This window comes from Populus alba, chromosome 13 (assembly GCF_005239225.2).
Source record: "Populus alba chromosome 13, ASM523922v2, whole genome shotgun sequence".
Taxonomy (NCBI): Eukaryota; Viridiplantae; Streptophyta; class Magnoliopsida; order Malpighiales; family Salicaceae; genus Populus; species Populus alba.
This window is the reverse complement of record NC_133296.1, coordinates 6920296-6942222: the sequence shown is the minus strand read 5'-3', so window position 1 is coordinate 6942222 and position 21927 is coordinate 6920296. Positions and strand designations below refer to the sequence as shown.

Sequence of the window (21927 nt, the reverse complement as noted above, 5' to 3'; positions counted from 1 at the left end):
TTTATCAATTATCATAGATTAGTTTGTCTTGGCTTTCCATTTTTGTTTGTTTCCCACGCAATTAATTACTGGCATTGCTTATGATCTTCATGCCAACTCCAGATTATGAATGATTGAGAGTTTAATATTCAGCAAAAGAGAAAATGAAGGTAATAAATTCAATATCTTAACAACTTCATCTAAAAAGATTTCCAAGATGTTGGAAACCAGATTTGGAGTGATTAGATTAGGTTGGAGCAACATGTACACAAACAGTTGTCCATTTCAAGAACACAAACTCCATTAATTGATCAAAACCAACTAATGGCGGGATCAAACTGCAAATTCATCTCAAGTACTGCCAAATTTTGAATTAACACGATCTCTATATTGGTGAGTTTTAATTGACTAGTTACAGAGAAGAAATGAAATCGATGGTATGTCGTTTGTACATCAGGAGAAAACTGTATGCTCAATTGGGAATCATAGAACTCCTACCTTTCTCATAGCTTGTGAAAGTAAATCTTCCTGTAGAAATGGATCTCTTCATTCCAAATGGACTACTAACTAAACCCAAGATCCCACCTCCTCCGTTCTTCCGGTGATCATCACTACCCTCATCATCATCTTCACTAGTGCGCAATATATCAGCAATAGATGTGTGGTTTTGAGAAAAACTCGATGAAACAGACCTTCTAAGTGGTTGGATCGGATCGCTAGTTTGTAATTCCATAACAGTCCGCGAACTTTCAAGATCTTGATTAACCGGAGTCTTGGGAGGATCATCATCACCGATAACAAGACTAACAACGCCCTCTTGCCGAAAAGTACTCCCTTCTAAATCGTGAATCACTAAAACAGCATCATTAGTCCCATGCTGGTGTTGAAGTGTTGAAACATTAGTTCTTGGCAGATTTTCTTGGACTGGCTCAGGTACAGCTGGTGCTTCACTGGGCAAGATATTAGCGGGAGCAATATTGGCACGGCAAAGAGGACAACTTGCATGAGATTTGAGCCATGTATCAATGCAAGGGAGATGAAATGCATGGCTACACTTCGGCAACAGCCTTAAGCTCTCATTTTCTTGAAATTCACTCAGACAAACGGAGCACTCTGTGCCTTCAACGAAACCATCACCTTTCTTGTACTTGCATACTGTGATAGACTTTACAAGTGCCTCATCTAATCCACCAGCAGGGATACCCTGCCATGCTTCACTAGCCATTTGATCATGGTTTTCATTCAAACCAGTGGCTCCGTCGCCCTGGCCCCGCCGCCTACAATACTTGGATATGAGAGTATAGTATGTTACCAAGATGAAAGCACTTGCCAGGATACCGATAACTGCTATAATAAGAGGAGACAAATCAGTATTGGAATCATCATCACCGAGAGTAAAAGGAGGTGGAGGTGGGAAAATGATGTAACACCGTTGTGGACAATAAATGCTACAGATTCCCTGCGAACAATCTCTATAGGTACTATATGGAGCCCAAGGATTTTGGTTGCCAGTAGTAGAACCCATTTTTTTTTTCTTTTTTCAATCTTGATACACCTCTAAATTTGCAGCAGTTCCTGCATGATATGCTTTCATCAGAATATTTACAGACAAACCTTGTGACTAAAGAAGAAAAGAGAGGGGAGGAAGGGGAAAATTAAAGCAAGTGGGATAAGAAAATTAAAGTATGAAAACGAGGAGCTTAAGATTGGAAGGTAAGCAAAGGAAGAGGAGAAGGGAAATTGATGTGTCTCCCCCTTCTTGGTCCTTGTACTTGTTTATTCTATTCTCTCTTTACTTTTCCTTTTTTTTTTTCTTTTTTCTTTTGTTTTTTCCTTTGCTTGATGTGGGTTTGATTGGATGGTTGTATATTGACTTAATTGTTTTTTTTATTAAATCCAATGATCATTAATTAACTGGTGAAGTACCGTCCAAGCTTCATTGGTTGGTAAAGTGTAGGTGAGTGGCCTCTAACTCGCATCTCCTGTGAAAGCTACAACGCATTCAACCACAACTGCATCGCTAGTATATTCGGAGAGATATTAGAAAAGTTTAATTTTTATTTATTTAAAATTAATTTTATTTTTATTTTTTTATATTGTTTTGATATATTGATATAAAAAATAACTTTAAAAAAATAATTATTTTTAATGTATTTCCGAGTGAAAAGCATTTTAAACCATAACCGTTACCATATTCTTAAATACCCGATAAAATTTCACAAAAAATTTTAAAAATTTTAATCTTTTTTAATTATTTTAATATATTAATACCAAAAATAAAATTTTAAGACATTAATTTCAACTTTTCAACCTCGCACTTTAAGGTCTGGTCATATTTCATTATTTGCTTTCCTATCAAGTGCACAGTGGATGAAAGGGCTACGTGTGGACCACAAATTGAAAGTGTGTATTGTGTAAGGACCGGTATGTCTAAAACTATAGTAGAGGGGGTTATAAGAGCCAAATCTAAAACTTGGAGGACTACAAGTATATAAATAGAGCCATCGGGAAAGCGATGCAAGGCAATTTAATGTGTGAATTGCTGAATATTTTGTGGAAGTATGTCACACGCAAGCCTGTGAGTCACAATGGGTTGGTCATCAAAGTTTTAGCTTTTGTGTAGACTTCCATGCCAATGATTTCTGTGGATTTTATAAATTTTTGGGATAAGAGAAGTAATGGCAAGAAAAGAAACGTATAAATACCCTCTTGTACAAGCACAAAATTAACCCAAAATGGGGAAGGAAGATCTACGGGGAGAGCAGAATAAAGCATCAAACCAAATGTTTTTATGCCATCAAGTATAATATAGCCTTGAAATTCCCATTTGAAAGTATTCTTGGTCATATAATTTAGTTTCCTGAATTTTAAATTTTGAATTGTTTAAAATTATTTTTTATGTTTTTTTTATTATTTTGATATATTAATATCAAAAATAATTTAAAAAAATATATTATTTAACATATGAAAAATAACCATAAAAGATGAAAAGTATGAATAATGATTTTAAGGTATGAAAAAAAAAATACCAATATCTCAGATGCTATGCATAATTTAACATAAATGATGAAATGTCCCTTGTGAGCGTGAGGAGGTAATCTGCAGAGTCACATCCTGGGCTGGTTGTTGACAAGTACTTTTCTTAATTTGCAATCATGAGGAAATGGTCTGGCGTTAGCTCTGACATCAATCACCAGTTTTCACCCTTTATTATTATTATTTTCGGTTCCATTGACCATTTAATTATGTAAAAGGTCTTGAAATCTTAAGAGTCCCTTCAAGTAATCATAGAAATTGCCCCTCTCACTCTCGGAATATCATTTCTATTAAATTAAATAATCTTCCTTTCTCTCTTTTATATGTTTTTATTTTCCATTTTTTATTATTTTGATTTCTCCAATAATTAATAATTATTTTTATATTTCTCCTGCAACCCCACAAAGGATTGATGATTATTTTCCATGATTCTGCCTTTTCCTTCGTTTGTTTTTCAAGAATTATTATAAGAAATTAATGGCTATTATTTAAAAAATGGTTTCCATACAACCTTGTAAGAAATAAAACTTTTGAAAATAATAAAAGTTTGGATGTTCAATAACGATGACACTAAAATAGAGCAACTTGCTCGAAAACCTTGCTAACGTCAATCATTGACTTCTTTTCAATTATTGACTCCTCTGATTGAAATAAACTACAACACATGTATATTGAATTAAAAAAAAATTAAAAAAAGAGATTAGTGTTGATTGATTTTTGAATTCATTTACCTGGGTTATCAAAATTTATTGAAATTGATTCTATATGATCCATGACAGCGCGAGGGCAGCATTCAGCCATGCTCTCAACATTGATCGTATTTATAATGTGTTTGCTAATGGGGCCGGAAATATTTTCAAACACTTTCATCACTCCTGCCGCCGGCCGCCGCCACCCCTTATTAAAATCACCATTCCATCTCATTGGCTCCGAAATGACAACAACATCAATAAGTGAACAGGGCGATCTATATATTGACTGGTGTAACAGTTCAGAAATCGCCATCTCAGCCATTGCTATCACCACCACCCTCATCGTTTCTTGCAAAATGATCCATTCACCACACAGACATCACCTCCAATTGTACTCATGCCCCTCCCCCATTTTCACGACCTCGAGGACCTCAGACATTTCCATGGTCACAATGGCTTCCCTTCTATCTTTTCTAATTTATTTGACAATGTGCTTTATACCACCTTCAACACACACCCCACCACCAAACATTTTTTGTTTATCCATAAGGGAATTATTTAATTTATTTCTTAAGATTAGAAGCAAACATTCAATTTACTTCTTTCAGGCCTACTTGCAGGTCTTATGAGCACACAAATCAACCGAATCATGAGCATTTCTTGCCCGCCCATTACTACCCTAATCTTCGTGTAAAACAGCATTACTCTCTCACACGCACAGAGATTAAAATAATATCCATCCCTTAGAAATAATTTATTGTCATCCTAAACCAAGGAAACAATGAACATCCCCATCGTTATGAAGTAACAAACATAATTCAAAACCTACCATTGAATTAATAGTTTTAGTTGAAAAAAAGTTTAATTCCTCCAAACAAGAGCAGAAAATTATACCAAAAGATAACATTGAACTCTGACATGAAAATTGTGAGAGCAATTTGATCGTAGCAACCTGACAATTTATGCTACATGTGCGTGCGTGGCAATCATGAGACAACACTAGACAAAAATACATTTATTGTTATACATTTGTTATCTATATGCTTCATATACACGTGATTCACTGTCTAAAAATGATTTGAACCACAATATAAGGCACAAAGAAAATAGAAAGAAGAGTTTTGGTATTGTAAATCAAGCATAAATTAGCAAACCTCCCTGCACATTTATTCTCCTTGTCTTCTGTGTGAATGAATATTAACTGGGAATATTTTACTGAAATATGAAGGGATCTACGGCTCTAAGCTCTACCTTTTCTCTTGTCATCCAATGCCTGATCCAAAATGGGCACACCAAGTAAGATGATCAAAACTTAAATCACATCAGAAAAGGCAACAAAGGGAAAATTATTTTATTGTTGGCAAGCAGCGGGGCTCAATGTGTCCACGCATATGTAAATGAAATTGATCAAACATCAGGCATTGCCAAAAGCAGTTGTCTGTTAACTTTTGCACTTGACTGACATGTTGCGCATTAGCTGATGTGAGTTTGAGTTCTTAAATATTTCATCCAAGAAGAGAATTTTAAAGTCATTGCTCTCAATGGTATTTACAGCCTTACAATAGCTGCAACCACATGGAAAATTTGTGTGTATTAACTACCTATCTTTTAGTGAAAATAGGAAACAAAGCTGCTCTCAGATGAGTTTTGTTCATGCCACATGTGTTCTTAAACATGATATAGAATTTCCACAAATATTGGAACTATAAATGTTAGAAACCAAGGTAGGATAAGTCTTTTATTAAAAAAAAAAAAAAACAAAGATAGGATAACTGACACCAATTTTTCGCATGCAAGAATAAGATACCTTGCTCTGAAACATTCTCATTGCCAACACAAGAGTGTCTCGCATTCTGCAGAAGTATATCAATAGCATCAGGTTAAACATCATATATCCATAAGAAAGGCAAAATATTTGATGTGATCTATAACTATTTGTCATGTTCACTACTACTACCATCTGATTTAGAAAAGAGAATCCTAACAAAATTTTATCGGCCAACAACAAACATTTGGTATAAATTGAACCATGCAAATTTATGCTATGCAATAGAAGCTAGAAGAAATATTCAGGGGGGGGGGGGAGCAATCAGAGAAGTTTCAATAAAAAACATGTTATATCACATAATTATTTATGAGAATTACAGTAAATGGAGGCAGCGCCAAGATTAAAGCATAGGGTTATTGTCTATGCAACATAGGATAAAGAGGAAAATTCAGGAAGAATGTGAGACAAAAGAGATTATAGGAGGAGGAGAGTTGACCAAATAGAAGTTAAGAATTGATTAAGTTTTCAATTATCAACCAAAACCTTTAGAATAAAGAATAGGTGCTTGAATATAAGAACCCAAACTCCTAAACTCACACAAATAAAGAAATGAAAGTATGTATAATTGATTTCCACATTCTCTCTAAAATAAAATATGTAAAATCCATTGTGGATCATCCATCATTGCCATTGTCGCCATAAGGTCATCATTTTCCTTTTTGTCAATATATTGTATATAGTAATGCAATAAAAACAACTAAATAAATAAATAAACCATACAAAATTTTCATACAAACTAATGTGGCTTTTAATTTTTCTTATGCTTGACTAATCATTTAAGAATTCAGAGATCCACAGTTCACTGGTTAGTTGCCACATTGTTCATATGGATATTTAGTGTAACTTTTTTATTTGTTAATCACTTCCCAATGGCATATCTCATTATGTTAGATTATTTATATTGATCATCAAATCAAGAGAAATGGTTTTATTAATAATACTAGCATTTCCAATAGCAAAAGTATTAACCTAGTTGTTTTGTTTCACAGACTACAAAAATGTTGACATTCCATCAAGTTGAACTAACATTGAAGGACTGAATACATGTAGCAAGTCATGAAACACTTGGAGAGGCAAGTTTGAAGTCCACAGTGCTAGCTGGGAATTAATGAGGCTTTATCACATCTCTCTACAGCTACTTCCTCTAATTCTACTCTAATGGCAATCTGACTTTATGAACATGGAAGGAGTAACTGGGGTAAGTAGGAGTTATTGTAAAGGAGGCGGTATTGCCTTCATTCTATATCTCCATAGAGGAAAGTTGGAAACCACTTCCAATAATCTAATAAACCTGCCAGATCTAAGGGCTTCTAAAGGAATTTACTATCTTTCTGGTCAACATCCCACCTATCAGCTTTACATTTTCTGATGCTGAGCAAAAATAAAATAGCAATCCATTTGAAACAAGTAGCATGGAAATTACATTCAAATCAACATAATATAGAAAATCTAACATAAGGTAGTAATTACCGAACATCATATGTACTGAGAGGATGAGAAGATCCATTGGAACATGTTAAAACAAATTGCGTTGAGAGTCCAGCAGGGATTTTTATCTGCAGAGTGAAAAGGATATAAAATAATATACAAAGCCATTTGCACAGGAGAATAAACTTTCATTGCAGAATACTTAGTTTTTAATGAAGATCTGCAAGTACAATCAAGATTTATTCCAAAATGATAACACAAATATGACCATGCTTAACAATCACACACACACACACACACACATATATATATTTGCAAAGATTTGTCATCTTCATGGTACTCTTTAAAAAAGAAAATAGTTACATAAATTGGCTCAATGGATAGTTAAGTGCATAGAATGAAATTTATGTAGCAAAAGGACCAAAGTTACTCCACAAATGTATAAGAGAAATGGTCAAATTACTAAATTAAAATGCTACCCTCAGGGGAAAAAAAAAAGGCGGAAGGGAAAAGCGATGAAAGAAAACAACATACAGATAAATCCTTTGAAAATTTCTCCGCAATAACTACATTTCCCCTTCCGTTGCTCTTAATTTGGTACCCAGAACGTCGCAAAACTAGAGTTGTTGAATCCCAATTTTCAGAAGTGTCCGTCTACAAAAGGGAGTACAAGAAAAAGTTTGTTAGAAGATAATTGATGTCATAGAACTGGATACAACATAATCATTGAAGAGTTGAAAATGAGGCATCTTACAATCAAGGCAAGTTTAACAAGCGTCAATCAAAATTTCACCTAGCATCAACGAAGAACCCCTCACAATGAAACCCAACCCAAATATCCTCCCTCCCCCCAAGCAAAACCCCCATTTTGTTCCTTTAAAATCTCTAGACAGCACCCCCAAAGAAAATCTCAGCATCAAATAGCACTATAACATCTTAAACTGCCCAACCCATTGGAAATTGAACATAACAATTTAACATCGATATCCAGGGCACATTGAATGGCTCAAATATTGCTCTAAGAATAATGAAAATGCGCACAATTTTAAATCAAAAGGAAATTTCTGGAATCTGTTGTTTACAACATACACAGAGGAGCTAAAAGAGGAGAAATCGACCAGCCAAAATAATCCATAGCTAATAAAATCTATAAGCATGGTTTGTGTACATTAAAAGATTTTTTTATTTTAGCACATGATCTAACCATGTGTCATTCATAAAGCAAATAGACAGTAAACTTTTGTTCATAAGAAAACCTTGAGGTGCTCTATCAACTGTAAAAAGGGTATTGAAAGATTGGTTTGGATTTCAGGTTCATTATCTTTATAGCTTATGATAGAACAATTCTTGATAATGTTAGCTTTCACAGTTGTACCAAGGGGTTGCCATTACTGGCTTCTCAGCCCTGGAACACAATAGTAGTAAGGAATCATGACCAAAGGCTTTCCACTTAGAACCAAATAAACAACTGTAGCAGATAAGTAAAAGAAGAATTATCACCACACAAAACTAGCAGCCAAAGGTCAGCACAAGGCATTTAAGTTCTTACTAATTTCCATGTTTTCATTACAAGCAATTAATGGAAATGAAGATCCAAGAGAAAGGATGGTAAGAAGTATTTACATGTACCAACCAATCCCTACTCGTACATCCAAAGAAGGATTAAGAGGGAGCACTTCTAATACCTCAAATCATGCTATAATATCTCCTCGTTAAGGTAGATGACAAAAACCTCACAAACGTTTTCTATTACATTGAAAATAGAAATTATATTGAGCATGCATAAAAATTTAGTTATAGAGCTACCCTTCTTTTTCTAATTTAAAACTTGATTTTAGTAAAGAGCTCATGGTGATGGAAAAGAGTCATGCTGTTGAAAAAAGGAGTTTCCTTCACACATTTGGCCAATACGGGCCACAATAACAAAAATTCAACATGCACCACAACAGAGAATTAAGATTTAGCAGGTATATGCTATTGTTATTGTGTATATTGCATGTTGGATTGTGCTCTAATCCTGCCCGTACAAGAAATTAAAAAACTGCAAATTATTCTGGATTTCAATTTTTAGTTTGTTGAGACTCTGGATTAATAAATAATCCAGAGGATTCAAGTTTTAGCTCCTTAACAAGATTAATCCATGTGGTTTGCTTCCAAGTGCATGCACCCCCCCCCCCCCAAAAAAAAAAATAATAATCTCCAAAAAGTTTTCTTTTTCTTTTTTATTTATTGATTTTGGAGAAGAAAAAAGGGGGAAGAATCCTTAATATTTACAAGCTTAATATTGTTCTTCAACATATAAGCAGTTCAAAAGAGTAAAAGTGGGACCTCAATTCAATTCTATCCAATTTCCAAGTCTATTAGCCCAATCAAAAATCAACAAAGAGATGAAAGGTTTAAATATTAGACAGGTTAATTTTTTGTGGTAATAACCAAAATGTTCTAAAATTAGTATTAGAACATTTGTAACTACATTGAAGTTCCCTAAAAAAATACTTCAACACAACATCTTACAACGCTTATGCTTTCATCTACCAGGCATCCCTTTTCCAACAACCAAATCACCATCTAGATAGGAATCTATTTTATTTTAGGGAGAGGGGGAGAACCATAACATATCATTAGAAGAAAAAATCGTAAAACTAGTCTCGCATACACGTACTTCTGTTAAAACAAAACCATACCTACCAGCAATAGAACACTAAATGTGGCTTCACCCTTAGAAATATAAGTATCAATCTCCCGTTGCATATCTGGGTCTACAAGTAGATCATCATAAAGTTATGAAAGAATATAGCAGACTGGATATAAAAATCAATAAACAATTACCACTTAAGCAAATCTTCAATTCATGCTAGCATGCCAGTTAAGTTTGCAAAAAGGATGAAAAATCATAAGTAATGGTAATTGGCATCATGCAGGGGTCCAAGAAAACATAGCTTCTTAAATCAATTCACGTACATTTTCACCTTTTTCCTTGTTGACCAATACATACATGTGAGAGCAAGCAAGAAGTATACGCTCAGTCAACAAGGACAATGCCTAAATGCCAAATACAACCAAAAGGCTTCTAAATGTGCACATGGCAACTTGATTTTCAATCTTCAATGATTGAGTCATTCATTAAAGAAGCTGATTGGAAATCACAAAAATTCATAAGTTTCACAACAGCAGCTTAGATATAACACCGAGTGAAAGAAAAATTATAATCTCAACACAACTATGAGCAGAAATAATAAAAAATGGTCATTTGCTATATAAACTGACACTATCACAATGTATTGAACACAGGTAAGACCATTATGATAAATAAAGAAGAAGATAAAATGGATAATGCTGTACCCAGTTGAAATTCAAACTTTCAACATGTATGCACTTAAATCATATATCTACCATAATTTGAAAAAATGGCTTCATCCTATGAAAAATAGACACATAAAAGTTCTGTTTCATATGATTAAAAAAAGGTCAGTCACTTCATATACTAAGTACTTCAAGATGTTAAGATATTAAAGAGATGAATCCATTTCAGACCCACTTACCACATTTTATTTTGTTTTGATCATTAGCGAAAAGCCTCACCAGTTCCCCCTGACAACATAAGAAAATTGGAATAAATCAGAATATCAAGAGTTACATTTATTTGTAATCTGAAAAATTTTCAGTGCAACAACTCAACTAGATCCGGAAGACAATAAAGCAGATTAAGGAAAAACATCAAATAAAGCAGCGAACAAATAAAAAAGGCAAGAAAAGGATTTTTTGAGTGATACTTGTATTTTTTTGTGAAACTATGTTATTATGCTCAATACATTACACGTGGATTTTCACACCTTAGGAAATGCATGCTAAGTCATAAAATCACCTGGCGGCCTTGGTCATCCATAGGTATGCACTCGACAGCAATCAACTTATCAACATCATCAGCCGTGACAATATATTCTGGATTTGTTGCTCCTGAGTCAAATATTATCATAAATGATATATCAATGAGATAACCTTTAAATAAGAGCACTATCGGAAAGTCAAAAATGCATTTCATTTTTTTTTATTACCTTCAATGTACTGCCTAGTGCCATCCTCAAGATGATGAACCCACTATAAGACAAAAGAATAAACCATTGGTGTGTGGATAAAATAACATTTGGTGTATTCGGAATGTCTTAACTGATGGCGATTCTTGTATAGAAAACTTAATCACATCACCTGAAACATGCAAAGAGAAGTTCCACGGACAGGGAATCCACATCCAAGGAGTTTTTCTCCAGGAGTAGCATCACCGATAATCTGGAAACCCTCAATGCCAGGGAGATCTAAAATGAAACAAGTCCATTAGGTTTTATCAGAAACAAAAAAAAAATCTCCACATAGAAGCATCCTCACCATCTGAAACAGAGGAAGCAATCTCATCATTCATGCTGGAAGGATGGGGCACATCATTGGCCATCTCTCCTGCTCTTGCATTCATATCACTGTTTCCAAATAAACCATTGGAAAGAGGGCCAGCTACCTTCCTGTGAAAAAATCATATATAATTAGAAAAGTAGTGCAAGTACCAGATAACAATAAGTCCTATCACTGAAGAGAAAAAGAATACTGCTAGTTCTTGTACAAGAAAAGAGAGAACCAAAGCATTAAACTCTGTAGAGCATCAAATATAAGATGACTATCCTGCAAAGTTCTGGTATAACAAACTTATATGAGATAGCATGACGTGAACAACTTGGGATAGTGCTCTGCAAAATATTTAGAAGTGGTAGGTTTAGGGAATTAGATATTTAAGGAAACAATTAAGATATTATTGTAGGAGTGAAGTTGGAAAGAAACAGAAATAAAGGCAGCGGAAGAAAAGAGTGCTTAGGGAAAAGATAAAACGAAGAACACTCAAGAACACAAATATATGTACAAATCTTCTGCAGATTGTAAGCTGTGAACATTTTGCTATATTTCTGAGTTAATACTCTTTCCTTGTTTAGTTTTCTCTATTAAGTATTGTAATATTTCAGCCCAATTTCAAGAGATTTCAGCCTTGATTTGGTTTACCACCTCTTGTATATATTTTGTCTTCAAGATCAATGTAAACATTTATCAGTTTCCATTAACCTGACACAAACTAAACCAAAATAGACATAATTCCATTATTGAAGTCCTTCATGTCAAAGAATCACTCAACAATTAATCCATGAGGTGAAAGCCCCAAGAAAATAGATTTTAGAAATCTAAACTTTATTAATATAAATATTCCAGTGTTATGGAAAATGAACTGGAAAACACTTTCCAGTGTTTGGTTATGTCATGGAAACTGAGCTGGAAAAATATTTTTCTCAAATTTATTAAAATAATGAAGGAACAAATCTTACAAATTAAAAAGTTGAATGAGAATGAAATTGGGATCAATCTAAAAAATTAAAAAAAAAAATGAAGCAAATAAAATAAGTAACAATCAAAAGAATGAGGATCAAATTTGATAAATAAAAAATTTCAATAAAAAAAGATAAGAAAAAAGCAAATAGCAATTATAAAAATAAACCCAAAATATATATAGCAATCAAAAGTTTGAGGATCAAATTTGATATAATCAGCAAATAATGACATTTCTAAATTTTTCAAACTTCCGGAAAGTGTTTTTATTTTTTTTGGAAATTTTCCATTAACTACTGACAAACAAACACAAGAAAGTTTGGAAAGAAATAGAAAACAAACAAGCTAAAAGGAAAACACTTTCCTGAAAACCAAGTCATTTTTTTTTTTTTGACTAAAAACTGGAAATGACCGGAAATTGACTAGAAAGGGAAAACATTGAATATAGAAAAGAAAACTTTCCTAATTTACTTCTTTATCCATTCTAGAACAAACAATAGAGGATAACATAATCTTAAAAATTGCTTTACTCATAATATATCTTCACAAACTAACATTGATTCCTAAGTCCTTAAAAATTTTCTTACGTTAATTAATTGATCTACAGACTATGAATAGTTCCTAGAAAATGCCTCCAGTTTAATTTAATAATAACTCTCTTGATATAATATGTACCAATAATAACTCTCTTGATATAACCACCTCTGACCTTTCTGCTTCAATAACCATTCTGGTTCTGAGAACTTTGCTGAGGGGAGAACATACTCAGATTTATTCAAAATGATTATTGTAAAAACTTAAGAAAGTTTGTGCTAACCAAACATGACACTTGAACAATATAGAATGAATCTCCAACAATTTCTAGAGCTTCACAAATCTTAAACCGAAAAAATAGGTTCTGTGATTTATAGCTAGTTACCTAACAACAATATTATCCGCCATAAGAAAAGGATTGACTGCACTACATCCAAACTATATAAATTGTACCAACCTGTCTTGATCAAATGAGAACTCTGGGAGATTGTTGTTATTTAATAGCTGGTGCATCCCATTATGAAGTCTTAAACTTGATTTATCAGCAAGATTTGTCTCATGTACAAATCTTGGCATATTGTCATTCAGTTCCAGATGCCGTTCAGCTATATGGTGATTAGAAGCAGGAGTTCCATGGTGACCCTGCATTGAAAAAGAGAGAGCAAAATAATAAGAGAAAAATCATTAATAATTTAATCATAAAGCCAAGCTCATGTACTGAAAAGGCGACAATAAGGAGACAAAAAACAAGTAGATTACATGCCAGTAATACCGTGGATCGATGAGTTGTTTGACCCGTCAAGATGCCAGAAACAGGATTGTCTATATCATGAGAACTGCTTCCATTTTTAGAGCCCAGCACAGATGCTCTCTCTCTGATTATATCCTGTGATAAAAGTGAATCACAAGTGTAACATTATTTTAACTCATAACCAACCGAAAAACAACCAGATCTTGATACAGGAAAAACTCTGATAAAAATGAGCACCCCAAGTCCCAAAATAACAATTTAAGAACAAACCAAAAGAAATGTTTTCAAGGAAAAATGCTCAAGTCAAATATTGATGCAGGAGATGTAAGGATGGGTAAAGGAAAAAATGCTTTTGTGTATGCATGATAAGGGAGTGGTTGGATCTGCAAGTCTAAGATGCACGTACTTAAATACATGCTTCCATATGGAAATGAAAAAAAATTAAAAAAAAAAAAAAAGTTGAACCTCGGCGACTCATGAGAGCATATAGCTTAAATTAGATAAAATGAAGCATTTGAAATTTAATCAAATAGAAGAATGATAATGGCAAGTCCTTGATTTGGCAGAACACAAAAACAAAAGCAGCTCTTCTGCAGCATGCCTCATAGCTTACATGTGAAGTTCTAATCTTCCACTGCAATTGATCATGCAGGAGCTGCAAAATATATATAAAGAAAAAATAAAGTAAAATTAGTTAAATTTTTATTTGATAGATATTTGAATGCTGTTCTCGTGCTTAATAAAAGCCATCCATCTGATGTCAGCTAGATGCAGGCATTTAGAGATCTTTCCCATTAGAGTACATATTTACAGGATACATGGGATCAAATATGATACAGATTCACAGACAAGGACAGAGTGTAACTTGTTCGAGGACCAACACAAAATATAAGGCATTTCTCATGCCTTCCCAAAGAACTTAATAAAAGAAAAAGGTACCTGGGAATGGCCCATCAGAATAAGATAAATCCAGACCATGCTTTGATTCTAGGGTTTCTTTTTTTCTTGTTTCTTTTTTGGCAACAAGTCAATGGGAGATAAAAACATAAATGAGAGCAGCCTCAAAGTTCATGGTCTTGCAGTACTATGTTCACTTCTTGCAGATATATAATCATGTAATTAGTTACCTTTACACTGTTAGAAATAGCAGAGGCATTTACAACATGAGGCTGGATTCCATATTCAGCCACTAAGCCAAGCAAGGATGAAACGAAAATATATCTATCATCATCCACAACCTGGAGAACAAGTACACAATTCACAGTTGCATTTTACCCAAAACAAACTCAGGAATAATTTGATAACAAAAAAAACATAAGGCAAATAGATTAGGAGCACGGTAAAAAGGTATTAATATTCGTCCATCACAACAATTGATAGTATCACTTTCCACAAGTTGTTCAACTGAGAGGGCAGAGAAGTCAAGCACATGTACAAAACTACAAAATTCTTTTTCCTTTATGTTTTATAGAAAGCAAGGATGGGAAGCGTCTGTTTACACTTCCCAAGCAGAATGTTCTACCCTGATAAATTAGTAGATGTCAAAAAAATTTAAATATTCAGATTTGTATATGTATGTTGATAATATCATATCCAACATTCACTTTGAACAATTTATATGACAAAGCTAAGCTAGGTACTGTGCATGATATGATCTAGCTCACACTGCATCTCTATATAAACAGAAAAACAATAATGGATTTACTTATAAAGCTACTAATTGCTAGCAAGACCATTACAATGGACAAAACTACTTTCCATATGAGAGTCCCAACAACCAATCACTACAGGCTAACCTTTAAACATGGAATTAAGTTTACCATTTATTGTCGAAACTTCACTTAAATTAATTACTTGTTTCCCTGGTTGAAGCAAGTAGCTTAATGTTAAGGCAACTTCAGCTTCCATGCTTTTAAGCATTATCTACGGGACCACTTAGGGTTAGTGGCGAAGCTCAAGGTTTTTGCCAAAAGAGGCCAAAACACATACTTTAACATATTTTATAATGGTCACACAAATGAAAAATTTTATCAATTCAAATTAATTATATAAATCGTATAATATAAGATAAAAGAATAAAAATATGTGAAAATGTATTCAAATTATAAAACAAATGAATGTAGAATTGAATTGAAAGTTATACTCTAGAGCATGTGTGATACATTAAAGAATATGAAATATATCGACATTTCTTATATATGTAGCTTGTAAAAATAGAAAATAATAGTAAGTTGGCCCACACTCTGTCGTGGGTCGAATCAAATTCTTTTTTAACCTAAAAAAACAATGGGCAGACGTTATCAAATGCATTTTCTAACATAAAAAAATAATTTAGAATTGAAAAGTTGATGTGTGCATTTAATAAAACTAATCTAGAATTATAAGCGTCAACAAATATATTTTTTAGTATAATTCCTTATTTTCATATGAATATATTTTTTTAACAACAAAGTATAGCATTGCAAGCTATGTTGTTGACTCAATAAAAACCGAAGGTAATTAGAATAAATATCCAAAAAAAAAAAATTGAACGACTTGAAATAAAAATGAAAAAGGTATCTCTTTAATTAAAACCCCTTCATCTTATTAATACGCTCTCTTTTTTTACTAGAATAATTGTTTTTTAATAACGAACTATCAGAACCATAAAAGCAAGTTTTAAAACATATTTTGAACGGAATGCATTAATAAGAAAAGGAATAATATAATGTTTGCGCAATGTTACAAGGAACATTTTGGAATCTATTTTTTTATTCATGTAATTTTTCATATTTTTTACAAAAAAAAAAATTATAAGAAGCATAGTTCAATGAATAAAAAGTAACAGCAATTTGAAAAATATATTGGTGATAACTATAATAACTTAAATTTCATTTTAATTGAATATTCAAATACTAACAAAAAAAATTTGTATAACAAGATCATATATAATAGTTATCGAAATGATTACTAATATTATATAAAAAAGGCTAGATTCTTATTTGAAAATAAATATTAAATCAAATGATATCTAATGAAATAATATATTAAATATAATTTTATTTATTTCATTATAATTAATTTTCATTAAACTTTTAAAAAAATAAAAATATGAATGGCTGTAAAAAAAAATGTTATAATCTTATTTGAAAACAAATTTAAAATTGAATGGCATTTATAATTTTAATTATTTTATTTTCAATAATTTTAATTGAAATTTAAGAAACAAAATAAAAAATGGTATCATAAAAAGAGCAAGGCTTGGATGGGCCAGCCTCTAGCCCAAAACACTAGCAGGCCATGTGCGCTTGGCTCTTTTTAAAAAATAAATAGATGAACGAGGTCAAATTCTAGCCATTAGAGAAGTTGCTGTAAAGTCAGGGCATGACTTCATGACTCAAAAAACCCATTTTTCAACCCTTCTTTCATCTGAGAATATCTAAGATAACATCTTTGAACATAAGAGATGAAGACAAAAGGGACACGTCTCCTTGTGCTTCCTATTTTAAGAAGAGCATGGAAATTCACTCCGAAACCATACTAGGGACGAATTTATTTTATGTTTGTCTATGTCTCTTTAACCTAACACGTTTTTGTTCCTACTATCTCTATTTCTTTTGTCCTAGAACACTAACCAAATATAATCTAAGAAACACCATATAGACCTCACTAAACTCATTTTTAACCTTAAATCACTCATTTCAGCAAAATAATGGATCAAAAACACCTAAACAGCACTCCTCTCATTAAATGAAACTCATTGACACCAAAATCATGTTTTTTTATTGTCAGAAAGTGGCCAATCGTCAAAGTTCTCTCTCCTATCTCAAGTGCAGATATTGAAAAAATGAACAAAATAAAGTTTTGGACCGAAACTAAAAATCCAAAAAACAAAGAGACCAAAATTGAAAAAAAAATAGAGACTAAAATTTTAAAATGTGTGCCTCATGAACAATGGAAAAAAAGGTTGTTTTGTGTTTCAATGTCAAGTTTGGTCCCTGAAGTTTCAAATGTTTTTATATTCTATTTTATCAAATGGATGCCTCATAAACAATGGAAAAAAAAGGTTGTTTTGTGTTTCAATGTCAAGTTTGGTCCCTGAAGTTTCAAATGTTTTTATATTCTATTTTATCAAATGGAGCATTAACTTAATGTCAGAAATATTTTTTTCAAGACAGTGAAAACCCATTAACAATCTAATCGAAACAAATTATCAACCTCAAATCCTAGTCAATGCCTTGGTGATGATGAAATTGAAAGAAAAAAAATAGTTGGTGACTAAAATAGAAAAGGCTTCAAGGATTAAAAAGCAAAGAAAAACATTGTTCCAATCCACAATGTTTTCTCTCTTGATCTATAGTGAATGTCTGAGCAGTTTTAGTGTTTTTAAATTTTAATGAAAGGTTTAGTTAATAAATACAATAGATGGAAGAAAAAGAAGGAATGATAAAAATTAAAGTACATTAGTAAAAAGAAATTAAAAACAACGAAAGGAAGAAAAGGAAGATACAAATGTACGTCAAGATGAAGAATGCCAAGCAAGTGAATGGGCAATACAACACTCTTGAAATTTTAAGTGTCGTGTTAGGTCGAAAGTACACACACTAGTTTTATCCTAATTAATCAAAAAGCTATAAGTTGGGGCCATTTCACTAATTTAGTGATTAAGAGACTTGTTTGCATGTATAATTTATTTTAGTCAATAGACATGCTTACTTTTTGGCAGAGCAAAATAATATAATCAGTTTACATACATGCAAGGGGAGCCTCTTGTTCCAGGAATCATATGATAAAATCATATGTTCCAGCAGCAACAGTGTAATATATCATTGGTGGGACCCAACATTGTGTCCAACATTAAGAAGCTGAACTGAAGCTCATAATCTTTTTTAACTATTGTCTATGTTTTTTCTTAATGTTTAGAATCTTTGGAAAGAGCAAATTTTATGATGAAAAATATATATTGTTGCTTTTTACGAAAAACCTAAACTACATGATAAAAAAAAAAAGAAAAATCTAAACTAATTTATGTAACTCTGTAGTAGATTGGTTAAAAACAGGAAAATAATTTCCTCTTTTAGACTATGTTTACGTATATAGCATATGGAAAAGGAATTGTCAAAAAACTGGAACCAATAAAAATACTAGTACTCCTTACATGACAAAAGAAAATTATTAGTTCATTATTATTTAAAAAAGAAATAGTATTTTCACTTAAAATTTGTTTTTTCAAATTATGCAGAGTATTTGTAATATCGTATGTTTAAAATTAAAAGAAAAAAAAAGTGTCTTAGCATCTTGTGTGTCCAAATGTTTGGAGGTAAAGGTGGGTTAAACTGATATTAATGGAATCCAGTGCTCCACGAATTTGTATTGGTTTAGATGAGGCTGAACCCTGTGAATCATTATCATATATATTTTCATTTGCACTATGTTGTATTCACTATGAACCCTACGCTCAGTCATGTCACAAAATTAAACAGTAAAAGCAGGTCATATAAGGATTTTATTTAAAATAACTGACCAGAATCACCTTATAAAAAAAAGGGATTTCTTCAAAATGACAATGATATCTCAGTCTGCTCTTAGCCTCAATATCTTCGTTGTTAATAAATACTTCTTACTTTAGTTTTACTTAATCATGGGTTGATATCAATGTTCATGCAGCACAGAAAAAACTAAAATGTATTCAGAGGAATAGAAAAGCATAAGCTGGAAATAGAAACTGTACTAGACCTTCAAATCATGGGTCAATTGTAAATTTTCTTCTAGATCACCTTTTCTGCGAGCCAACTCATTTGAAGCAGAAGTAATTGCTTCAGTTTGCTTCTCATCAATAGCCTATCATTCAAAAAGATGTTGCTTCAGCAAATAGATCAGAGATTGAAAAACTGCTCTCACAATCCATCTTGGTACATAAAGAAAATTACTGCATCAAAGGAAAAGGTGAGAACTGCTATTTTACAAGATAGACAGACCATTCTTAAGTATGAAAATTTCCTCTCCAAAATATATTTCTCATCAAGCAACTGAAGCTCCTGGCACCATATAAACAAAGCAATTGCATATAAGTCAGAAATCTAATAACATATTAGCCATTATGATCATCTAGATGCAGGCTAGCAAAGGCCTTCAGATAAATTTACCCTCAAACAGGCAGCAGCAATTTGTCCATGAAGAATCTGGATCTCCTCCTTTTGTGCTCTTAATCGTAAATGAAGCTCCTACTTGCAAATTCATAAAGTGTAAGCAAGCCACATCAAGCTTCGCTGTAAGTAAAGAATCAAAATCTCTACATGGAAAACCCTGAAAAGCACCCGTACCATTGCCTCTCTGTCTTCAAAATAATTGAGATTGCCATTGGTTTTCAACTTCCTAGGAGCAAGATGTGCCTCAGCATCATGCCTACAGATAAAGAGAATACTTGAAATAACATGCTGCACAACTCTTGGATTTTAGCCAATCATCCATATATAGGATACAGGAAGTTAAATTGATTTGGCCCTCATGTAAGCATTTGAATAAAGTAACTCTTCCTGGGGTCATTGGTTTAGCCACTACCTGTTGATTGAATCAGAATTGTGAGGGCGAACACGTTCGTTGTTAAGCTCTTGCATGTGGTTTTTACTTGAAGACACACATTGGCTGTTCTAGGTACTCTTCAAGACAGCCACAGCTGAATGACTGTTTAATTTCTCCATGATCGCCAACAAAATCATGCATTTTACCTCATTTTATTCCTAGTTCCCCTTCGTCCAAAGGCACTGCAGCTTTTAACAAGTCACAACTCCCAAATGCTGTAATAGGCATAACCACCAATTAATATATGTACAAATAGGAGGAGAAAACGGTAGATATCGATTATCGTGTGAGGAAACCGAACCATGGACAAAGCATTATAAACTAAACTACAATTGTATGAAAGAAAGAGCATGTCGAGGAATAATAAATTGCTAGTGTTACTTCCCGATTAGACAACCTGAACAAGTTCGTTAGCCATGTATGAATTTCCTCAAGTATCGATCTTGCCACATGAAGCACATGGATTGAAGCATGCTATTGGACTTTTTCAAGACCACAAGAAAATGCATATTACACTTGGATATTAAAGTCAACAACTTGAAAAGTTCTAATAAACACATATCAATAGATTAGATGACAACAACCTCCCCTGGCTGCACCAAATAGAAAGAAGATCGTTACATATATACACACATACTCTCTTCTCACTTAATTAGCCTTTTCCACCTATTAAAAAATAGGCAATTTGAGGAAAACAAAGATGCAACAGTACTCCTCCTATTTGAAGATGTAACTATATACTACCAGGGGTTGAATCATCATTAGGAAAATTTTCAAGACTGCAAAACCACACAAGATTGACCCCGATGAACAAAAAACAAAAAATAGGATATATTCCTGAAATTGACAAGAGTTACATTTTCTCCGAATTTAATTAGCAAACAGTCGTAGTTGAACCCAAAAAAAATTCCAAGGTTGACATGAAAACCACCACATGTCCTCTAAAAGCTACTACACCTGACAGCATAAAATTATACTTGTGTGATCAACTGTAACATACTGATGCCTTCCTTCCACTATTATCACTTACAAATAAATAAGTTCTCTAACGAAACCATAAAATAGTAAGAATTTCTTTACAATTGGTGAGTAGTAATTTAATGAAATTCAGAAGCAGAAAATTATAATTTTGCGTTCTAAAAATGGAAAAGAATCCATAAAAAAAGTACCTGTTGTGTAGGAGCCGAAAGAGAGATCTGTTTCTGTGTTTTGTGAAGGAGCTGAAGGACGAAGAGGAAGATCTTAATTAAAGGAAGAGAATGAGAGAGCGAGGAATGCGGAGGATAGGAGTTTGTTAATTAAAGTCAAGTGTGGGTCGCGACCTCTCTTTGTTTTCCTTTCGATCTAATATTCGTTTCGCACTAGTTTGTTTACCGGGGACTTTTCCATCCTGTAGACCGTTTGGAATTTGGAATTGTGAAACTCCACAGCTGTTTCTCAAAATATCTTTTATATTAAAATAATATTTATTTTTAAAAAAATTTATTTTTAATATTAAAATATTAAAATAATTTAAAAATATAAAAAAATTATTTAAAATAAAAACACCCATCACCCTGCGTTATCAAACAAACTCTAAACTAATTTATACCTTTGTATGTGGCGCTACCCCAAACTTTTTTTCAAACTTGCATCAAATTTTTATGTCTCTAAAATATTTTATCATTAAACTTTAAAATAAAATTATCTTAATTTTTTTATATAAAAATAATTTTTCCTATCAATATATTTTTTATTTATCTTAAATAATGTAATAT

At 32.6% G+C, this 21927-nt stretch overlaps 2 protein-coding genes across 5 annotated transcripts; both read right to left on the bottom strand.

Moving 5' to 3' along the window:
• Positions 1-244: 244 nt before the first annotated feature.
• Positions 245-1824, bottom strand: LOC118032171 (RING-H2 finger protein ATL52). Its single transcript, XM_035036779.2, has one exon. The coding sequence runs from the start codon at positions 1502-1504 to the stop codon at positions 452-454; it is 1053 nt and encodes a 350-aa protein (XP_034892670.1). The 5' UTR covers positions 1505-1824; the 3' UTR covers positions 245-451.
• A 2784-nt stretch (positions 1825-4608) lies between these two features.
• LOC118032170 (uncharacterized) lies at positions 4609-21563 on the bottom strand. 4 transcript variants are annotated; one of them, XM_035036772.2, is made up of 20 exons: positions 21340-21560; positions 20150-20385; positions 19912-19993; positions 19735-19812; positions 19567-19626; positions 19325-19429; positions 14737-14847; positions 14223-14264; positions 13622-13744; positions 13316-13500; positions 11347-11477; positions 11170-11276; positions 11019-11061; positions 10829-10920; positions 10506-10554; positions 9652-9722; positions 7498-7617; positions 7006-7091; positions 5515-5560; positions 4609-4980 (listed from the first exon to the last, which is right to left on the bottom strand). In XM_035036772.2, the coding sequence occupies exons 2-20, from the start codon at positions 20203-20205 to the stop codon at positions 4948-4950; spliced, it is 1620 nt and encodes a 539-aa protein (XP_034892663.1). In that variant the 5' UTR covers positions 20206-20385; positions 21340-21560; the 3' UTR covers positions 4609-4947. The 4 variants fall into 4 exon arrangements, with proteins under 4 accessions (XP_034892663.1, XP_034892664.1, XP_034892669.1 ...); XM_035036773.2 differs by having other exon boundaries at positions 13631-13744; positions 21340-21559; XM_035036778.2 differs by lacking the exon at positions 21340-21560 and having other exon boundaries at positions 19735-19815; positions 20150-20201.
• Between the last annotated feature and the right edge of the window lie 364 nt (positions 21564-21927).

Bases quoted from the DNA above. Each gene is read 5' to 3' on its own strand.
- LOC118032170 (XM_035036772.2), bottom strand. From the start codon at position 20,205: ATGCAAGAGCTTAACAACGAACGTGTTCGCCCTCACAATTCTGATTCA. The intron at 14,265-14,736 runs GTAACTAATTAC...TATATTTTGCAG, and splicing joins CTATTTCTAACAGTGTAAAG to CTCCTGCATGATCAATTGCA. The intron at 9,723-10,505 runs GTAAGTGGGTCT...ATCTACTTGTAG, and splicing joins TCAAAACAAAATAAAATGTG to ACCCAGATATGCAACGGGAG.
- LOC118032171 (XM_035036779.2), bottom strand. From the start codon at position 1,504: ATGGGTTCTACTACTGGCAACCAAAATCCTTGGGCTCCATATAGTACC.